At 46.0% G+C, this 20,797-nt stretch overlaps 1 protein-coding gene across 2 annotated transcripts in view; it reads left to right on the top strand.

The window, feature by feature from the left end:
• dnah6 (dynein, axonemal, heavy chain 6) overlaps positions 1 to 20,797 on the top strand; it is a 669,683-nt gene that overhangs the window by 501,678 nt on the left and 147,208 nt on the right. For both annotated transcript variants that reach the window (XM_070888374.1, XM_070888373.1), the window contains 2 exons: positions 371 to 517; positions 6,229 to 6,367. In XM_070888374.1, the coding sequence (XP_070744475.1) occupies positions 371 to 517; positions 6,229 to 6,367 (286 nt within the window). The remainder of the gene's footprint in view (positions 1 to 370; positions 518 to 6,228; positions 6,368 to 20,797) is intronic.

Raw genomic sequence — 20,797 nt, 5'->3', positions numbered from 1 at the left:
TTATTACGTTAAAGGTGCTCTCCTCTCTCTCTCTATATATCTTTTTACAAGTTGTTGTTTTTGACATTTTCTATTTTGCCCTTTTTTCTGCTCAGCTTGAGTTACCGTTTGAGCTGTTATATAATGTTGAATGGTGCCTTATTGTTTCCAGTTTGTCGTGTAACATTACCTGATAGTCCCTCCTACAAGTATAGAAGTATTTCTGAGCCAACTTATCATTTTTTTAATATATTCTCAATCCTGTATGTAAACTGCTTAGTTTACAGAATTTAAATCTTATTTTTAAGATGCCATTGATGATTTATGTAGAGTAAAACAACAAATCTAGGTGAAACGAGATGATTGAGTAACTTGGAATATTCTCCTTCAGGTCACCAACGAACCTCCAAAGGGTCTTCGTGCTAATATCCGACGAGCTTTCACAGAGATTACACCAACTTTCTTTGAGGAGCATACCTTGGGCAGGAAGTGGAGAAAACTTATCTTTGGTATTTGTTTCTTCCATGCTGTGATTCAGGTAAGCCTGGTTTAATTAACAAGCAGCTAATGCCATGTAGCTGATTTTTTTTCTAACCTTTGCCCCCAGACAACAACGCTTTGAGGCCTGAACTCGCGCAGTACACTTTGGTTGCACTGTTACTGTCCAATGTTAGGGTGGTGGGGGAAAGGAAGGAAGAACAGTCGCCCGTGTTTTACTTTTTACATGGAATACTATTGGGAACATAGAGTAATTAAGATGCTCTTCACTTGAATGTAGACCAGAAGAAATGAAACTTTTGGGGCAAAATTCCACAGAGGACACATCCTGAGGTAAATATTGGGAAACACCTGTTTGGGGCAAACCAGTGCTTCCGCAACCAAAATTTGCGGAGTTGGCGAAGATCCTGTAATTATTATACAAATTGCGCGGAAAGGGAGGGGAACATCTAGGCCTTCTGCCAGAAACCACAAACTTTGGTGCAAGTTGTCAGTCTGGGTTGAAGGGTGCTTGCTTGCCTGCCCCCCCAAAAAAAGACTCTCTATTATGCCCCCTTCATAAGGAACCTAGAAATTCAATGATAAAAATCTTTGGTACTTGGGGGTCCAGGGCACGATCCTGACCTGGATCCCCTAGGAGTCGCCACATGTGCCATTGAAGGGCCAAGCTTCACCAGAAGTATTGACTGCTGGTAATCTGCCAGGCATCTGCTAGCTTGAGCATACCTGAACTCTTGCCAATATTCTGACTTGTCAAGCTGAGCACGACGGCAACTCTGCTCTCTGTACAATGTTGCTGGCGTTTCCATGGTGCTGAAGTCCACATTTTCACCAATGATGCATACCAAGTTAAAAAAAACCTTAGGCTCAAATTTGCCCAAACCCGTTTTCTGGCATATTGCCAGAGTTACGCCTGTTTTTCCACGTCAGAAATGCGGCAGAAATAATATGCCAAAATTTCCCCGATGTATAATTTGAATTAGGTGCTGTGCAGCGTGTTCAGGGGGTGGAATCTGCTGTCTGCCGAAAAACGGTGCAGCACCTTCTGCGCATGCGCGGGAAAAAATTTACGTTTCTGACATCGTTGCCAAGAACGTGCATGCGCAGTGCAGCTCCGAGTTGGCAATCGGCCATTTTTAAAGAGCCTGTTGTGTGTGTGAGAAGGAGAGCTGTGTGAGAGCATTGGAAAAATCGGAGCTGCAGCAATACAAGATGCAACGCGGAGCAAGGACCAAGAATTTCTTACTGGAAGAAGTGGAGGCACTAGTTACTGTGATTGAGACCAGATGGCAGGAGCTGGACACCAGCAGAGGTCACATAAAAGTTCCACCCAAAGAAATGAAGAAATGCTGGAACCAAGTTGCAGAAAATTACTGTGCAGTGGTAACCACCCCGAGATCTGGAGGCCAGTGTAAAAAGAAGTGGAAGGACCTTGGTCAAGTAGTTAGTGTAAGTAATATTTTCATTTATTCAATGCAATTGCAATTGTAAATGTAACCAGCTGTATATGTCCCACCCAGCAGAAAGACACCCTCTCTAAAAAGTTATATTTTCATCTTTGCAGAGGAAAGTGGCACACAACAAACAAGAAAGAACTCGTACAGGAGAAGGCCCGTAGATCTGAAGCCACTGACGCCCTTGGAAGAAAGGGTTGCTGCTTTGATGGATCTTGCCTGGAGAAAAGCAATCACCACTGCACAAGTTGGGCCCACACTCGAGGGAGAGGGTAAGTCCTGCAAATTCTACAGTCTGGCTTTGTTAAATGTTAAGTACTGCGCGGGCTAGCTATTCTTTGGTTCCTGGGGATGTCTCCATCAGCTATGCTTCGGTTGATGCAATGTGCTATCATTCATCGTGGTCCTTCAAATCAGCCTGCTGCCTGGTCTGCGGTGCGTGAGCCTACTCATGCCACCCACCTTGCCCCCTCTTCTGCTGCTAACCATTTGTCTGTGTTCAGTTATATTTTGCAGAACTTGAGGCCGACCCTGACGATGTAGGAAATTCAGACGAGGACCAGACTGAACAGGATAACATCTTCGAATCCAACCCTCCAGACCATGGGGGTGAGGGGGAGGGGATGGAGTTGGATGAAGCCTCCACTGTTTTACTGATTTTGGAGGAGGTGCCGCTCATTGCAGTGACAGCACCTTTCGTGACTAGTGGTTTGAGTGCTGGTGGGACTTTCTGTGGTTTCCAAATGTCCGAGGCTGCGGGTCCCAGTGGTTGGGGTGCAGCAAGGCACACCCAGGGCCCCACTTTCCGAGGTTGCAGGTCCCAGTGGTGGGGTGCAGCGAGGCACACCCAGGGCCCCATTGTCCCAGCTCGACCACGCTCTCCTGAGGTGGAGGATCTAACAGATGTGGTTCAGATGATGTCATTGAGTGCGGAGAGCATTGTTCTTACCCGATCACTCCTGGATGCCATCAGTGGGGTGAATGATGAGGTAGCAGGACTGTCAGGAGAAGTAACAGCAATGACACGAGAAATGGGAACGATGTCCAGGACCATCAGTGAGGGAATAGTGACATGAGGGAAGGAATGTCAAAGGTAGCTGATGCGCTGTCAATGACCATCAGGGAAGGAATGTCAGAGATAGTGCAAACACTGTCACTGACAATGAGGGAAGGAATGTTTCAGGTCGTTGAGACAAAGTCAGGGCGGCACATGATGGACGGCATGTTGGAGTGAGCTGCTGCAATAATGGAACACACCCAGACCCCGTGCCCCTTGACTGAATCAATTGCCGCTCCCACTCCAGTCCCCACACCAGACTCTGAAGAGCCCAAAGCCAGACCCTCCAACTTGCCGCCTGGGTCCTCCAACTTGCCGCCTGCTGCTGATGCCCCCTTCCCCCCCGCCCCACCGCCCCTCAACAGGTGCGCAGTACCCAAAATCTTAGAAAGAATAAGCTCTGTACCAAGCCCAGAAACACTGTGCCACCACCTGTGGGCAGGGGTGGTGGACTGTCCAAGACCGAGCAAAACAGGTGGAGGAGCGATGGGTGGGTGCAGCCTTTCTTTGCTGCTATTGTTAGTGTTATTACTGTTGTAACTGTTCTCAAATTAAAAGTTTTTTGTAAGTTATGTAAATTTACAAGTTTACAAGTGATCTTAACATCATAAAGTAAAGTTTGATACAAGAATAATTTTATTTAAGTTAAGTACAAAAGAATTGTTAAACTTTTGAATAAAATATATTTTACATTAAAACTGAATCATTTCCATTATTTGTTCCATTCATAACACAACTTTTGGAACTCAAGAAGAATCATTTCCATTATTTGTTTGGTAATTAACACAACTTTTGAAGTAAACAAGAATAATTTCCATCATTTGTTACATTAACACAACACAACATTATGGAACAGCTCCAAACAGAAAACTAATAGAATAGTTCTAAATACAAATGGAATAGTTGTCGCTGAGCCTTCAGGCAGCAGTAAAGCATTCACGGATGAGTTGCTAGCGTAAGGCTCGAGCAATCGTTAAAGGCCCGCCCTCCTCCGCCGTTGTGCTCTGGCCTCAGGCACTTGCATGGCTTCCTCATCCTCGTCGTCGTCCTCCTGCTCGTCATTTGCATCTTTTGCATCATTATCATCAGCCACTCTCACCGCAGATGGGTCTTCCATTACCAGGTGGCGCTGCCTCATGATGGCTAAGTTATGCAGCATGCAGCACACAACAGTGAACAACTGACAATCTCAGGGGAGTACAGCAAACAGCCCCCAGAATGGTCCAGGCATCAGAAACGCTGTTTCAAGATGCCAATGGTCCTCTCAATGATGGCAGATAATGCTGTCAAGTAGTATGAACGCATCATGTGTGCTCCCAGGGTATCTTGCATCGACTGACATGATACGATCCATGTCGTCACACACGAGCTGTACATTAATAGAGTGGAAGCCTTTTCTGTTCCTGTACATCTCGGAATCCTCCAAAGATGCTCGCAAGGCGATGTGGGTGCAATGAACCCTGTACCTTTGGGAAGCCAACAATCCTGGAGAAGCCCACAGCCCTGTCATGGATTGCTTGGGCAGTCATGGTGAACTTTATGAAGTCATTCCTCCGCGCATACAGTGCAGCTGTCACCTGGCGAATGCAGACATGTGTTGTAAATTGAGAAATGGCGCACACATTCCCAGTTGTAGCTTGAAACGAGCCAGAGGCATCGAATGAAAGTGCAGCTGTAACCTTCACTTCAACTGACAAAGCAGTCCTCCTGATGTTTCTAGGTTGCAGGTCTGCTTTGACCAACTCACAGATCTCAGTTACAACTTCTTTGTGGAAATGCAACCTTCTGACACAGTCTGCAACACTCAGATGGAGGTATGAATGCCTGTCTCGATATACCAGCACCCTACGGGCCCTGATGTTCCTGATGCGATGACATCGAATCAGTATTGCCTCCATACTTACATTTTACCTTTGAAAGAAGCTCAAAACGGCAGGAAATCAGGCAGGACAGGTTCACAGTTCTCTCTCCCCAAGATAGAGGACCACACCCAAGGTCTTGTGACCTCTCTCATCCCCCCCCCCCCCCTTTACCTAATTGCAATCTTGTGACTTCTCCCTTTCTCTCTCTTCCGCCCCCCCCCCCCCCTTACTCATTGCAGTCTTCAGAAGCCTTCCGACCAACTCCCTGGGCTCAGTGCAGAAGGCTTCCAATTGGCAACTCGCTCCCTGGGCTCAGTCTGCATAAGCCTTCCGATCGGCATTTCGCTTTATGGGCTGAGTCTGCAGAAACCTTTTGATCGGCACTTTGCTTTCTCTCTCTCCTCTGCCCCCCGTCCCCCGTCCCCCGTCCCCCGTCCCCCCTGGGCTTGTTTTCCAGCTAAGCCCTGAGCTCCTGTGTCCAGGCAATTCTGCCGGCCAAAGCTACAACCCTCCAGCCCTGCTTCAAGATATTTGGTGGTGGCATGTGAGTGAGTTTTAAAAAGAGAAAACTTCTGAAATCCAACAAACTTCCATTTACTATGTTGAGAGGTTAAAAAAAAGTTGAACTTTAATATTGATTTTTACAGTGTCTTGACTCCCTCCAAAATCTTCGATTAAAAACAATGGCGTCTTTCAGCGCCAATTTGTCAACGTAAGCTGGTTTTCTTAAGTGCCCAAAAGGTTTCTTGGAAGAGGCCAGATACGCCGACCGAGGAGGAAAAAATTTTGGCCAAACTGTGAAAAATTATAAAATTAGTTTATGAGGGAACTATGACGTTAAAAAAGCAAATGGCCTAGAAAAATCAAAAGCAAATGGCCTAGAAAAATCGTAACTAAGTCAGTTACTCTGGCGCAGATCGCAGGGGGAAGCTTTGAAAAAAATAAATACACCAAAAAAAACAGCGTGCGCCAAAAAAACGGCGCAAATGACCGGGGAAAATTGAGCCCCAAGGAAGTAAAGCATGCACAATGATCAAAAACACTCAGCTTTCTCATCTTACCATTTTATCAACAAGCGCACAAAAAGCTTAAAATGTGCATTCATATGCTGTGTGAATATGAATAATAGGATCACATGCCCAACAACTGTGCCTTTTACTCATTTTTTATTTACTAATCAAAAATGCATATAGACTCATTTGAAAAACAAAATTACTTTGCATTGAAATTATCTAACAACAAAGCCTTAGATGTGTATGGTTACAGATGTAACCTGGTTTAAGACTTTGAATGATTGGTGAGACATACGCAGCATTGATTCTCTGTTAATAAAATGCCTGTCTATTGCATGGCGTGAAATTGTGATGTATTGCTTTAGGAAAGGAAGAAGTTTGGTCCATTGGGTTGGAACATCTGTTATGAGTTCAGCGATAGTGATCGAGAATGTGCTCTTCTCAATTTGAACCTCTACTGTCAAGAAGGAAAAGTCCCATGGGATGCTCTAGTTTATATTACTGGTGAGCTCTCGTATTTTCTTTTGGCATGCAAGTTTCATAAAATTAGCATTGTGCACACATCGAAATGTATTTTTCCATATGCATAGAATTACCAACAGTGTTTTAATATTAGAAATATAAACAGAAAATGCTGGAAAACTCTCTACTGGTCAGGCAGCATCTGTGGAGAGAGAAACAAAGTTAAGGTTTCCTGGTGATGACCCTTGATCAGAACTGGTGGAAGGATTCTGATGAAAGGTCATTGACCTGAATCGTTAACTCTGTTTCTCTCTCCACAGATGCTGCCTGACCTGCTGAGTATTTCCAGCATTTTCTGCTTTTTATTTCAGATTTCCAGCATCCGCAGTATTTTGCTTTTGTTTAGTGCTTTACAGTAGATTGTTTTTGCCTTCTGTGAGAGTCACAGCCATTACACCAGAATTTATGGAAGTAAGTACATCTGAAGCAGTCATTTTTAGTATTTTTCATGAGCAATGCAATATTTACATGCTTTATCATGGTACAGATTACAAGAAACTTTTTGGCACAAATATTGTAGGTCTAATACAGTTCTGTATATTTGTGCAGTATTAATCATTGATAGAGTTTGATTATTCCTTGGCAAGGTTGAGCAGAAAGGGTGTGACTGTTACATTGGGCATTGAATGTAGGTAATACAATGGTGCTGGTGGGAGTTTAGAAAAACAATGGGGTGTTAGGACCACTGTAATGCCGCAGTCTGTGATTTGCTCCTCTGAGCAGGTGAGAAAGAAGCCACTGGAAACTGGTGCGGTCCTTCTTTAAATATGACTGATGGAATCAGTCAAGAAAATATCCAAGGGGCTAGACTTTCCACTTAACATTGCTGGGCTAGTGTCCATATATCACCCAAAACGACCTGCTATCACCCATTTTGACTAAAAAGTGGAAAGTTGGGCTGGAACATCGACGAGGTGATCGCCCGCACATTGCCCAGCGCAACTTTCAGCACATCGCCGGGCTGATCGCTCGCCGAGAACATCGCTGGAGAATAGTTGCTTTTCCCTGGCCTTGCTGGAGAATAATTGCTTTGCCCTGGCCTTACAGAGCTCGGCACTACGGATGCCAGTTTGAACGTCGAATGAAGAGAGGAGGCTGCTTAAACAGGGGCTTAGATAGTTTGTGAATTATTTATGGGCCTTTTAAAGATAGATCCACTCACAATTAGATGTTTTATTATATTTATATTAATAAGTGACGTTTCATCCTTACTTGGTCCGGCTTGACCATTGTTTTACAACAGTTGCATTCATGTTTTACTAAAACTTACGCTATTAGAAGGAACTGCACAACAATTCTGAAGTGAAAGAAAATTATTTTAATAAAATAAGAGCTCTTGAACATTATTTTTTAATAACAAACACAAAAATGCCCCCCCACCCCCCACCCACACCCCAATAGTGAAACAACAATAAAAACACCAACAATAAACAATGTTAACAATATGTACAATATAAAAAAATATTGCAACCCCTCCCTACCTGCGGCTACGTTTCCCTCCAAATCCTGGACCCAACCATCTCCTTACCTCACCCACTCATTTTGGTCCCTGGGTACTGCTACGAAGCTGGCGTGCAGTGGGCAACGGCAAGATTTCCTGCCATGGTGGGGGATATGTGGCACGATAGCATGTTGGGAGGCTGTTGGAGGGAAAGACAAAACAGGGGGATCGCCTTCCGAGTCAGGAGGTGGTGCTTCCTTCGGACCCGCCTGTGTGCTGGTGCTTGTGGTCACGAGACCTTAGGGTGCAGTGCTGTGTGCCGCCCAGAACACATGCCGTAATGCATGGGAGGAGGTGGTGTTTTCACACACCTCGTGGATCATCTGCTGCGTCGCCTCCACTTGGTGAGCAGACACCCGGGAGAATTCCTCCGTGAATCCCACAAACACCTGGAGTTGCTCGCGATTGATCGCAACAGACTCCTTGCACAATCGTGCCAGGCTGTCTATGCGATCGTCCAGGGTAGGCCTTTACTCAAGCCGCTGACCCGGCCTCTGTGGGGTCTGTGACAACACCAATGTGCCTCTTGGCGTCGCCAACTGCATGTCGCTTGTTGCCGGTACCTCTTCGGTGGAAATCAACGTCGTGGCTGCAGGTTCAACCAACAGAGGGATCCAAGAGGCATCCTCCTCTGTCTCCAAGTATTTCTCCTCCTCTGGCACGGTGGTCTCCTCTTCACCACCCGTGGTGAATGACACATGCAGTGAGGTAGGTGCATGTGAGGGTGTGTCCTCCACTGGTGCCTCTAGAGCTGGGAGTCTGCAAAACACAATTGAGCTTGTTAGAACAGAAGGGATTTGTTGTGCCATGCTGATATACGTAGGAGGAGCAGCACTACTCCAATAAATGTGAGCAAGAGACATTACATATTAATGCATCATATGGTGGTACATCTATGTGGAATTCACTGCGCCAGAGAGCTGTGGAGCCTGCATCAGTTGCAGATAGACCGAATAATAAGGGAGCGAGGGTTTATGGGGTGCAGACAGAGAAGGGGACAGATGGCCAGATGGCCTGCTCTTATGTTCTTATGTTGTCAACATGAGAGTAGCACAGAGACTGCATGCATAACATGACATCACTTGTCTATTCTTTTATAATGAAATAATGTAACATTACTTTAACACTGCTTGACACATTACTCACATGGCTTATGGGAGGGTCCAGCAACACCACGGGTGGTGACCACGTGACTGTGGGCCCCCACTATTGCTGCAGCACATTCCTCAATGTCAGTGAGTGCCTGTATTACAGCAGGGCCTCCTCCGGTGCGCCTCTGCTGCGAGCGATTATGAGATATCTTCCTCTGCAAATGTGAAAAGAGCATGGCATAAGCTACTTTGACTAGGTTCTATCATTTATAGACAACAGTTTCCACAATTGATGCAGGGTTATAACAAAGATCGGAGTGTTTAGGAGCTAATGCTTGATACAAACATCTCTCTCGAATACAATCTACATTGAACTTGGCAATGACAGTAGCTAATGTCCACAATTGTCCCAGGCCAGACAGTGAGCAAAGGCAGCTCTCCCCCATCCATGCTGGGTCCCTGTGTAAGTGAAAGCAGCCAGAGAGACTTAAAAAGGTCACAGGTTCATCACCATGTCCAGATCTTTGCGGAGATGATATATCTTCTATATGTTAGAATAATTACAAGCTTGCATTCAATCCAGGAGATGGACTATTATAATTAAAATTATACTTAGAATTTGCATCATTACAGTATAAAATCTTACTTACTCTTGCTGAAGCCACAAGGCTGTTCCAGCGCTTGCAGCACTGGTTAGATCCCCTGGCTCCGTGGGACGCAGACGAGACAATAGCGGCGATCTCGCTCCATATCTGATAGTACGCCCGTGATGCTGGGTTCCCACCACGCTCTCCCCTGGTCAATTGGGCCTACCGGGAGTGGACCTCCACAACGGGGGCCTCGTTCACCTCATCCGAAAAGGGTTTGGACCTCTTCCTCCCAGTCTCCACATCTCTAACACTTTCATCACGGTCAGACATATTCTTTACCTCTCTCTATCTCTCCTCTCTTTTCTCTCTCCTCTCTGTCTCTGCCTTCCTCCTCTCTCTCTATCTCTCTCTCTCTACTCTCTCTCGATCTCTCCCCCTTCTGCGCATGTGTGGATGACCCCTGACCTCCCGAAATACCACAAAAAAAAAACACGCATGTGCAGAAGCCCATTGCTAAGGAAGCTTTTGCCTTCACCATCGCTGCGCTATCACTGGGCGATGTCACATCGCTGGGCTATCGCTGAGCCGAAAGTCGCTATCCAAAAAATGGGTGATGGTCCAGTTATCATGAAGGCTGAAACATCGCTAAGGCTGGAACATCGCCCATTTTTTGGGTGCTAGCAAGCAAAGTGGAAAGTCTAACCCTAAGTCTTTTTACTTTTTTAAAAAAAGCTTCCTTTCTGACCTCACAAGGAAAGTTTAGGCCTTACCTACTAAAGTTTCTCCCTGCACCGATCTCAAGGCCCTCCTGAATCCCCTTGCCCACAACTTACCTGTGCCGGGGACCATTCTTTCAGCCCTGCCTGCCCCAAGGTAAATCGGGACTTGTATGTGTGATTTAGGTGAAGACAGGATTAAGCTTGGTTGTGTTGCCTTCCACAGCCCAATAGCCTGTCAGCACTCATTCACATATTTGGGCAAGGTGCCATTAATCACAAACTTCAGGAGAAGTAAAGGAAAAAAATTGTGTTCAAATATTAAAAAAAACAGGCAGTCCACTGCTGGCTTTTAAATCTGAAATATGAACTCCAGGGTAATTCCCTGATCCTTCACTCCCAGCAGTAAGCTGTGCTTGCAGGGAGTGTTGGTTGGAGTTAGTGCTGCAATTTGTAGCTTCAATTCTCCAAATCCATACTCCTTGCAAGAATGCCTTTCCACTGAGAGCATGGTATTGCAAAATCGCAATTTATATTCTCTTCAACTATAACACGGAGAATTTCCCATGCCCCTTTCTCATACATTTGTGTTGTAAATGGATTTTATTCAGATTTTATTTAAGAAATGTTTAAAACATTGCTGCCATTGCTAAGTTGAAATCTTAAAAAAAAAATCTCAATTCCAAAACGTTTATCTGTAACTGTTCAACCATTTCTATAGCTATTCAGTTATCTTAAATCCAATCCAGAGGATAGTTTCTTCCAAAATCCCCATGGCTTTCAGCAGGATCAGTGTGCAGTGCGCTTTGTGCACACATGAATAATGCAGAACCAACTCCACTGCAGTCGGCCCTCATGCTGTACATGCAGAAGGTTTAAGGCCTTGGTTTGGAGCTAGGAGCTTGCAAAAAGGAGAAAGCAAATCTAACATGTCAGTATAACAACAACAACAACTACTTATATTTATATTGCGCCTTTACCGTAGTAAAACATCCCAAGCTGCTTCAGAGGAGTGATATAAAACAAAATTTGGCACCGAGCCACATAAGATATCAGGGCAGATTAGCAAAAGCTTGGTCAAAGAGGTAGATTTTAAGGAGTGTCTTAAAGGATAAAAGTGAGGTAGCGAAGTGGAGAGGTTTAGGAGGGAATTCCAAAGCTTAAGGCCTCAGCAGCTAAAGGTACGACCACCAATGGTGGAGCGATTAAAATCAGGGGTGCACAAGAGGCCATAATTGAAGGAGCGCACAGGGTTATAGGGCTGGAGGAGGTTACAGAGATAGGGAGGGGTGAGGCCATGGAGGGATTTGAAAACAAAGCTGCAAATTTTAAAATCGAGACATCACTTAACTGGAAGCCAATTTAGGCCAACGAGCATAGGGCTGATGGGTGAATGGGACTTGATGCGAGTTAGGATACGGCAACAGAGTTTTGAATGATCTCAAACTAATGGAGGTTGGAAGGTGGGAAGCCAACCAGGAGTGCATTGGAATAATCAAGTCTAGAAGTAACAAAGGCGTGGATGAGAGTTTCAGCAGATGAGATGAGCTGAGGCAACAACTTGTATTTATATAGCACCTTTAATGTAGTAAAACATCCCAAGGTGCTTCACAGGAGTGTTATCAAATAAACAATATTTGATACCAAGCCATATACTGGTCCCAAAATTCCACATTGCCTTTTTTTGGCGCAATTTAAGATTAATGACCGATTTTTTTTTTAAGCCGAAGTAGCGGCAAAAAAAATCCGAAGTTTTGCCATTTTTTTTTTAATTTGGCGCTGCGCAGAAAGACCTTAGCTTCTGTGGGTAGAGCTAATTGATAGCGCTGAAAAACTGAGGCCCCGTTCTACGCATGCCCAAGCATTTAGGTTTCCAGGGTAACGTGAAATTGTAGAGCTTTACTCTGTAGCTAATCCATGCTGATTTTTCCCCTGCCGACCTGCTGAGATTTCCAGCATTTTCTGTTTTTATTCCAGATTCCAGCATTCAGTATTTTGCTTTTGTATCCGTGCTGTACCTGCCCTAGGAGTATTTTGATACTGAAATTCCCCGTCCCAGCCAACGGCTCACAAATGGCCCGCCATGGCCACCCCTATCCCTGGCCGAATGGCCCCACGCTGACACCCCTATCCCTGGCTTGGATTCCATCTCCTCCCTCGGGCTTCTGTCCGGCCGAGGGAGCGATCCTGCTGGTTGACACTCTGACCCTGTGTGCCTAGAGCCCGGTGAGCAGCGGTTCGGTGGTGTAACTTCAACTCGCAATTTTCTGCAATAAATAAAGTTTTCTTTTCCCTCCGCACAAACAAATATTTTTCATTTGTTTGGATATAATATAAGTCTTGTTCCCTCCCTCCAAAACTCATAACTCAGCTCCGATAAAACAAAATGGCGTCTGTAACGCCGGTTTCTATCTGACTCCGACTTGGTAAGGTAAGGTTTTACAAAGCGGTCCCCAGCACGGTTTAAAAAAAAAATCTTTATTGGCGAAACTCACAAAAATGGGTGGATTTGACCCCAAGTGATGTCATAAAAACGTTAACTAAAAAAATCGGCCGTTATCTGTTAAGTACGGCGTTATAACATTGGTGAAATTTGCTATTTAAGTTAGTTCCAAAAGACACTGTTCGCTCAAAAAAAATGGAGCTAAATGGTGGCGAATTTTGAGCCCAAGCTATTGGGGCAGATGAGTAAAAGCTTGGCCAAAGAGATAGATTTTAAGAAGCATCTTAAAGGAGGAATGAGAAGTGGAGAGATGTAGGGAGGGATTTCCAGAGCTTAGGACTTAGGCAGCTGAAGGCATGACTGCCAATGATGAAGCATTTTAAAATTGGGGATGGTCAAAAGGCCAGAATAGGCAGATGCAGAGGTCTAGGGGGATGATAGGGCTGGAGGAGATTGCAAAGATAAGGAGGGGCGAGGCCATAGTGGGATTTAAAAACAAGGTGGAGAATTTTTAAATCGAGGAGTTGCTTAACTGGGAGCCAATGTAGGTCAGCAAGCACAGGGGAGATAAGTGAGCAGGATTTGGTATGAGTTAGCACGTGGGTAGCAGAGTTTTGGATGATCTCAAGTTTATGGAGGGTAGTTCTAGGGAGGCCAGCCATGAGTGCATTACAATGGAGGTGATAAAGGCATGGATGAGGGCTTCAGAAGCAGATAAATTGAGGTAAGGGCAGAGACAGACAATAGTACAAAGGTAGAAATGGGCGGTCTTAGTGATAGAACGAATATGAGGTAGGAAGCTCAATTCATGCTCAAATATGACACCGAGGTTGCAAACAGATTTGGTCAGCCTTAGACCGTTGCCAGGGAGAGAGATCGAATCAGTGGAAAGGGAATGGAGTTTGTGGTGTGAACCAAAGACATTGGTTTCAGTCTTCCAGATATTTAATTGGACTAAATTTCTACTCATCCAGTGCTGGATGTCGGACAAACAGTCTGATAGGTGGCAGGTTCGAGAGCGGTGGAGGAGAAGTCGAGCTGGGTATCATCAGCGTAAAAGTAAAAACACGTTGTGTTGCTGGATGATGTCACCGAGGGGCAGTATGTAGATTAGAAATAGGAGGGGGTCTAAGGATAGACCCTTGGGGGACACCAGAGGTGACAGTGTGGGATTGGGAAGAGAAGCCATTGCAGGTGATTCTATGGTTACGACTGGAAAGATAGGATGAAACCAGGTGAGTGCAATCCCATCCAGCTGGACGATGGTCAAAAGACATTGGAGCAGACTTTTGTTGCCAGCCGTGTCATAGGCTGCAGACAGGTCCAGAAGGACAAGAAAGGATAGATTACCTTTGTCACAGTCAATTAGGGCGTCATTTGTGACCTTGTTACTGTGGCAGAGGTGCCAAACAACTGAAACAAGGAGTTCTGAGAAAGATGGGCATGGATTTGGGAGGCGACAACTCGTTCAAGGACTTTGGAGAGGAAAGGGAGGTTGGAGATGGGACGGTAGTTTGCAGGGCGGAGTCGGGCAATGTTATGGAGGTAGAAATAAGTGATCTTAGTAGTGGTGGGGATATGTGGTCGGAAGCTCATTGTTGTCATTGATAAGTTGAAATTTATTATTGAAGTAAAAAAATCTCAATTGCAAAACTTCTATTTTTAACTGTTCAACCATTTCTATCGTTATTTGGTTAATTTAAGTTCAATCTAGAAGGTAGCTTTTAAAATTCCCATGGCTTTCAGCAGGGTCATTATACGCTTTGTGCACACATGAATAATGCAGTCTGGTTTAACCTCATACAGTTGTCCGGGAGAGGGATGGAGTCAGTGGCTGGGGAACAGAGTTTGTGGTGGGAACTGAAGACAGTGGTTTCAGGTGAACACTCCTTCCAGGTGAAACAGTGATTTTACTTGCACTTCTTTCAATTTAGTATACTGTATTCGCTGCTTATGATGTGGTCTCCTCTACATTGGGGAGAGCAAACGCAGATTGGGTGACCGCTTTGCGAAACACCTCTGTTCAGTCTGCAAGCGTGACCCCGAGCTTCCAGTCGCAGTCATTTAATTCTCCGCTCCACTCCCACTCTGACCTCTCTGACCTTGGCCTCCTACACTTTTCCAACGAAGCTCAATGTAAGCTCAAGGAACAGCACCTCATCTTTTGATTAGGCACTTTACAGCCTACTGGACTCAACATCGAGTTCAACAATTTCAGACCATAGTCCCTCCCCCCATTTTTTTCAGACAGCAGCTATTGAGGATTCTGCTATTCCCATTTACACCTATTCTAGACCCATTTTTGTTTCTTTACTTGTCCCATTACTTTTGCCTTGCATCATCATGACTTTTGCCATTTAATCTCTCCAGCCTTCCACCCTATCACCGACCTTCCATTTTGTTCATTTCCCCTCCTCCCCCCGCACCTCCTTTCCCTGCCTCTGCACTTGCTTAAAATCTGTTGTATCTCTAACTTTTTACAGTTCTGACGAAGGGTCATCGACCTGAAACATTACTGTGTTTCTCTCTCCACATTACAACAGTGACTATACATTGTTATGTTCAGAATAACTCCACAAGACTGTTGTGTACTGTAAGCTCAAACTGATGTGATCTTAGTCTCTTTAATCAAACTCCAGAGTGCCAAAGCAGCATGGCAGACAGCCTTTTATACTTGCTTGCACGGGGTGTGCAGGTGACCCTTGGGTCTCCAACAGGTGCGCCCCCTGGTGGCAAGTCTTATACACTTATAAAGTTTACATACTTAACATCACTCCCCCACCCCACCCCCATCCCCCCCCTCAAAATCTTAGGTACAAGTTATTTACAAGTTGAGGTGATCCGGGGCTCTGCGTTCCCGGGTTGATCGCCTGAGTTGAAGTCCTGGCATGGGTGAGTCGGTCGGATCACTGCTGCACTGCAGCGCAGCTGGTCTGATCGGACTATCGGGCGTGGTGGGTTCATCCTCGTGATTGACAGCGAGGTCGATTGCTGGTTGGATGTGTGTTGGTGGATCAATGATGGTAATGTCCTCTTCAAACTGTTCTTGGTTGTCAGTGAATCGCAGTTTGGTCTGATCCAACTGCTTTCTGCACGTTTGTCCATTCAAAAGTTTGACAACAAACACTCTCTTCTCCTCCTTGGCTAAAACAGTGCCAGCAACCCATTTGGGACCATGATCACAATTAAGAACAACGCAGGGTCATTGACCGCAATGTCACGCGATACAGCCGCACGACCGTGGTACATGTTATGCCGGTGACGCCGGGTTTCTACATGATCATTGAGATCCGGGTAGACTAAGGAGAGTCTGGTTTTGAGTACTCTCTTCATTAACAATTCTGCAGGGGGAACTCCGGTAACCGAGTGGGGTTGCGTCCGGTAGCGGAGCAGAACCTGAGATAACTGGGTCTGCAGGGAACCGTCCGTCACGTGTTTCAAGCTCTGCTTGATAGTTTGGACTGCCCATTCTGCTTGACAGTTGGTTGCGGGCTTAAACGGGGCAGACCTGACATGTTTGATGCCATTGCAGGTCATGAACTCTTTGAATTCCGAGCTGGTGAAATATGGTCCGTTGTCACTAACAAGGACGGCAGGCAAACCATGGATGGCGAACATGGCCCGAAGGCTTTCATTGGTGGCAGTGGACGTACATGACATTATTACACATTCAATCCATTTGGAGTAAGCGTCCACTGCTACTAGGAACAAGGGGCCAGAAAAATCTACGTGGACCCTGGACCACAGTTTGGAGGGCCATGACCACCGACTCAGTGGGGCCTCCGTTGGTGCATTGCTCAACTGTGAGCAAGTGTTAAATTGGTGTACGCATGACTCCAATTCCGAGTCAATGCCGGGCCACCAAACGTGCGACCTGGCGATAGCCTTCATCATGACTATGCCTGGGTGGATACTGTGTAGGTCAAGTATAAATGTTTTCCTGCCTGTTTTTGGCAAAACCACGCGATTCCTCCAAAGGAGACAATCGATTGGATGGACATTTCATCCTTGCGTCAGTAAAACGACTTAATTTCGTCTTGCATTTCCCTGGGAACAATCGACCAGCTCCCATTAAGGATGCAGTTTTTTATTAGTGATAGCACAGGGTCCTGGCTAGTCCAGGTCCTGATCTGGCGAGCCATGACGGGTGACCCCTCGCTCTCAAAAACATCCATTACAAGAAGCAAGTCTGCGGGTTGCGCCATTTCCACCCCAGTGGTGGGCAATGGTAGCCGACTGAGGCCATCAGCACAGTTCTCAGTGCCTGGTCTGGGGCGGATTACATAGTCATATGCAGATAATGTTAGTGCCCATCTTTGGATGCGGGACGAAGCATTGGTGTTAATACCTTTGCTTTCTGAAAACAGCGAAATGAGCAGTTTGTGGTTGGTTTTTAGTTCGAACCGGAGTCCAAGTAGGTATTGGTGCATTTTCTTAACCCCGTATACGCATGCTAATATTTTTTTCTCAACCATACTATAGGCTCTTTCGGCCTTGGATAAACTTCTGGACGCATATGCAACCGGTTGCAGTTTGCCTGACACATTGGCTTGCTGTAACACACAACCGACCCCGTACGAAGATGCATCACAAGCTAGCACTAAACGTTTACATGGGTCATACAATACAAGTAACTTGTTAGAACATAGCAGGTTTCTGCCCTTCTCAAAAGCTGTCTCTTGCGATTTACCCCAAACCCAGTTGTCACCCTTACGTAGCAATAAATGCAAAGGTTCCAGCAAAGTGCTCAACCCGGGTAGAAAGTTACCAAAATAGTTGAGTCCCCGGAACGAACGCAGCTCTATCACATTCTGTGGTCTGGGTGCATTCTTGATGGCCTCCGTCTTGGAGTCCATGGGTCTGATGTCGTTTGCCGCAATCTTTCTCCCCAAAAATTCGACCTCTGGCGCCAGGAAACCACACTTGGAGCATTTCAGCCTGAGACCCACTCTGTCCAGTCGCCTTAGAACCTCTTCCAAGTTGTGTAAGTGCTCGGTGGTGTCACGACCAGTGATCAGGATGTCATCTTGAAACATAACGGTGCGCGGAACCGATTTCAACAGACTCTCCATGTCCCTCTGGAAGATGGCAGCAGCCGAGCGAATTCCAAAAGGGCATCTTGGTATATGAACAGTCCTTTTTGCGTGTTGATACATGTCAATCTTTTCGAAGATTCAGCCAGCTCCTGTGTCATGTAAGCAGAGGTTAGATCCAGCTTGGTGAACGACTTCCCCCCTGCTAACATTGCAAACAGTTCATCCGCTTGGGCTAGTGGGTACTGGTCCTGTAACGAGACTAGGTTGATTGTTACCTTGTAGTCTCCGCAGATTCTGACCGTGCCGTCGCTTTTCAACACCGGAACAATTGGACAGGCCCACTCGTTGAACTCAACTGGCGATATGATTTCCTCTCGTTGAAGTCTGTCCAGTTCGATCTCGACTTTCTCCCGCATCATATATGGAACCGGTCAGGTCTTGTGATGAACGGGTCGTGCATCAGGGACAAGATGGATCTGCACTTTGGCGCCTGTGAAGTTGCCGATGCCTGACTCAAATAGCGACAGAAATTTGTTTAACACTTGAACGCACGAGGCGTCATCCACCGAAGACAGTGCTTTGATGTCGTTCCGGTTCCATCGGATCTTTCCCAGCAAGTTCTGCCGAACAGCGTTGGGCCATTGCCTGGTACAATCCATAGTGATAAATCATGCACAGCTCCATCGTACGATACCTTCACTGCCGCACTGCCAATGACTGGTATGAGCTCTTTGGTGTAGGTGCGCAGCTTTGTATAAATCAGGCTTAGTTTTGGCCTTTGTGCCTTGTTGCCCCACAGTTTCTCAAAAGCCTTCTCGCTCATAATTGACTGACTCACCCCCGTGTCCAATTCCATGGAAACTGGAATGCCGTTTAATTTGACTTTCAACATTATCGCAGGGCTTTTGGTGGTGAAGGTGTGTACCCCATACACTTCCTCTTCAGCCTTGGGTTGTGTTGCCTCTCTTACTTGTTCAGCGTGATCCACGCCGGATCGGTCATCTGCCGACTCTGCTACGCGGTCACAGAACATTTGCACATTTGCTGGAGGTGCCCCATTTTTTCCGCAGCCTTTGCACACGTAGTGCTTGAATTGACATTGATAGGTTCTGTAATTACCCCCGCAGCACCAACATGGTGTTAATGGATTCGCATTCATGCCCCGTGGCGAACTCTGAGTCATCCTAGGTCTGGCCTCTGCAGCCGTGTAGGCCCTGCCATGTACAGTTCTACCTGCTGAAGGCGTTATTTTATGCACAGTACTTGTCGGTGAGCTTCGATGCTGAGAAGATATCTGTTTAGTGTTATCGTTCGTGGACATGAAAGCCTGGGCTATCATGATGGCCTTGCTCAGATCTAGGGATTTGGCAGACAGCAGCTTGCGAAGAATGACCTCATGGCCGATTCCAAGCACGAAAAGTCCCACAACATTTCCCCCCAAAATCCAGCAAATTCGCACGGTCTCACAAGGTGTCTTAGGTCGGCGACATAGCTCACCACGTCCTGGCCCTCGGAGCGATGGTGCGTATAAAAGCGATACCTGGTCATTAAGATGCTCTCCTTTGGCTTGAGGTGTCCCCGAACCAGCGTGCACAACTCTGCATATGTCTTTTCCGTTGGTTTCGTCGGTGCTAGCAGATTTTTGATGAGGCCATATATCGTAGACCCACAAACGGTGAGGAGAATCGCGCTGCACTTGACCACATTACTATCCTCATCCAGCTCGTTGGCCATGAAGTACTGGTCAAGACGCTCAATGAAGGCATCCCAATCATCACCCTCAACAAATCTCTCAAGAATACCAATGGCAGCCATAACTGCGTGAAAGTTTGCGATCTGTTACTCGTCACCAATTGTTATGTTCAAAATAACTTCACAAGACTGTATACTGTAAGCTCACACTGATGTGACCTTAGTCTCTTTAATCAAACTCCAAAGTGCCCAAGCAGCATGGCAGACAACCTTTTATACTTGCTTGCACGGGGTGTGCAGGTGACCCTTGGGTCACCAACAGATGCGCCCCTTGGTGGCAAGTCTCATACACTGACAAAGTTTACATACATAACACACTTCAAAAGTACTTAATTGGCTGTAAAGCGCTTTGAGAAGTCCAGTGGTCATGAAAGATGCTATGTAAATGCAAGTCCTTTCTTGCTTTCTTTCTTTCTCCTCAGATGCTGCCTGACCTGCTGAGTATTTCCAGCATTTTCTGTTTTTATTTAGGAAGTTTGGTCCGGTGGGCTAGGGTACGAGAGGGAAGCGACTGAGCCAGCTGATCGGATGGTCTCAATCTTAGTGACAAAGAAGTCCATGAGCTCCTCACACATGTTGTTGGAGGTGAAGGTGGAGGAGACAGGGGAGAGAGGTTTAACAAAACAGTTTGCAGTAGAGAAAAGAAACTGGGGTTATCTTTGCATTCCAGGATGATCTTGGAAAAGTGAGCAGTTTTGGCAGAGGAGAGCATTATGTGGTTCATCCAGATCTGGCGGTGAATGGCTAAACCAGTTCTCAGTCGTGTACGTTCAAGTCTGCGTCTCTTGGACTTAAGGGAGCGGAGTTGATCATCATACCGGAGAACGACCAGGATGAGAATAATCGTTTTAATGGGTACTAGGGCATCAAAGATGCAAGTGAGGGTGTGGTTGAGCAGATCGGTAGCTGCAGAAATGTCCTTGTGAATGAAGGGCTAAAGGCTAGGCAGTTGGAATTTTGAAAGTGCAGTTGTAATTGAATTGGGAGAGAGTTTTTTCCAGAAGCAGGCACAGAAGAAAGTAGAGTTCGGAGGGGAGGGTGGTTGGAGTGCGATAAGAGGAAGAGATCAGATCTGGCCTTATCTGTGATTGACACGATGGGAGTAGCGAGGCCACGTGAGATGTTCAAGTTAAGGTAGTGGCCTTGAATATGGGTAGGGAAGTTTATATGGAATGAGAGATTACAGGAGGATAGGAGGAAAGTGAACTCAAAGGAGAGAGAGCACGATGAGTTGAATTGGAGGTTGAAATCATTGAGGATAAGAAATTGCTTGGTGCAGAAGC

The sequence above is a fragment of the Pristiophorus japonicus genome, chromosome 1, assembly GCF_044704955.1.
Source record: "Pristiophorus japonicus isolate sPriJap1 chromosome 1, sPriJap1.hap1, whole genome shotgun sequence".
Lineage (NCBI taxonomy): Eukaryota > Metazoa > Chordata > Chondrichthyes > Pristiophoridae > Pristiophorus > Pristiophorus japonicus.
The sequence above is the reverse complement of the archived record's forward strand: the minus strand, read 5'-3'. Positions and strand labels throughout refer to the sequence as shown.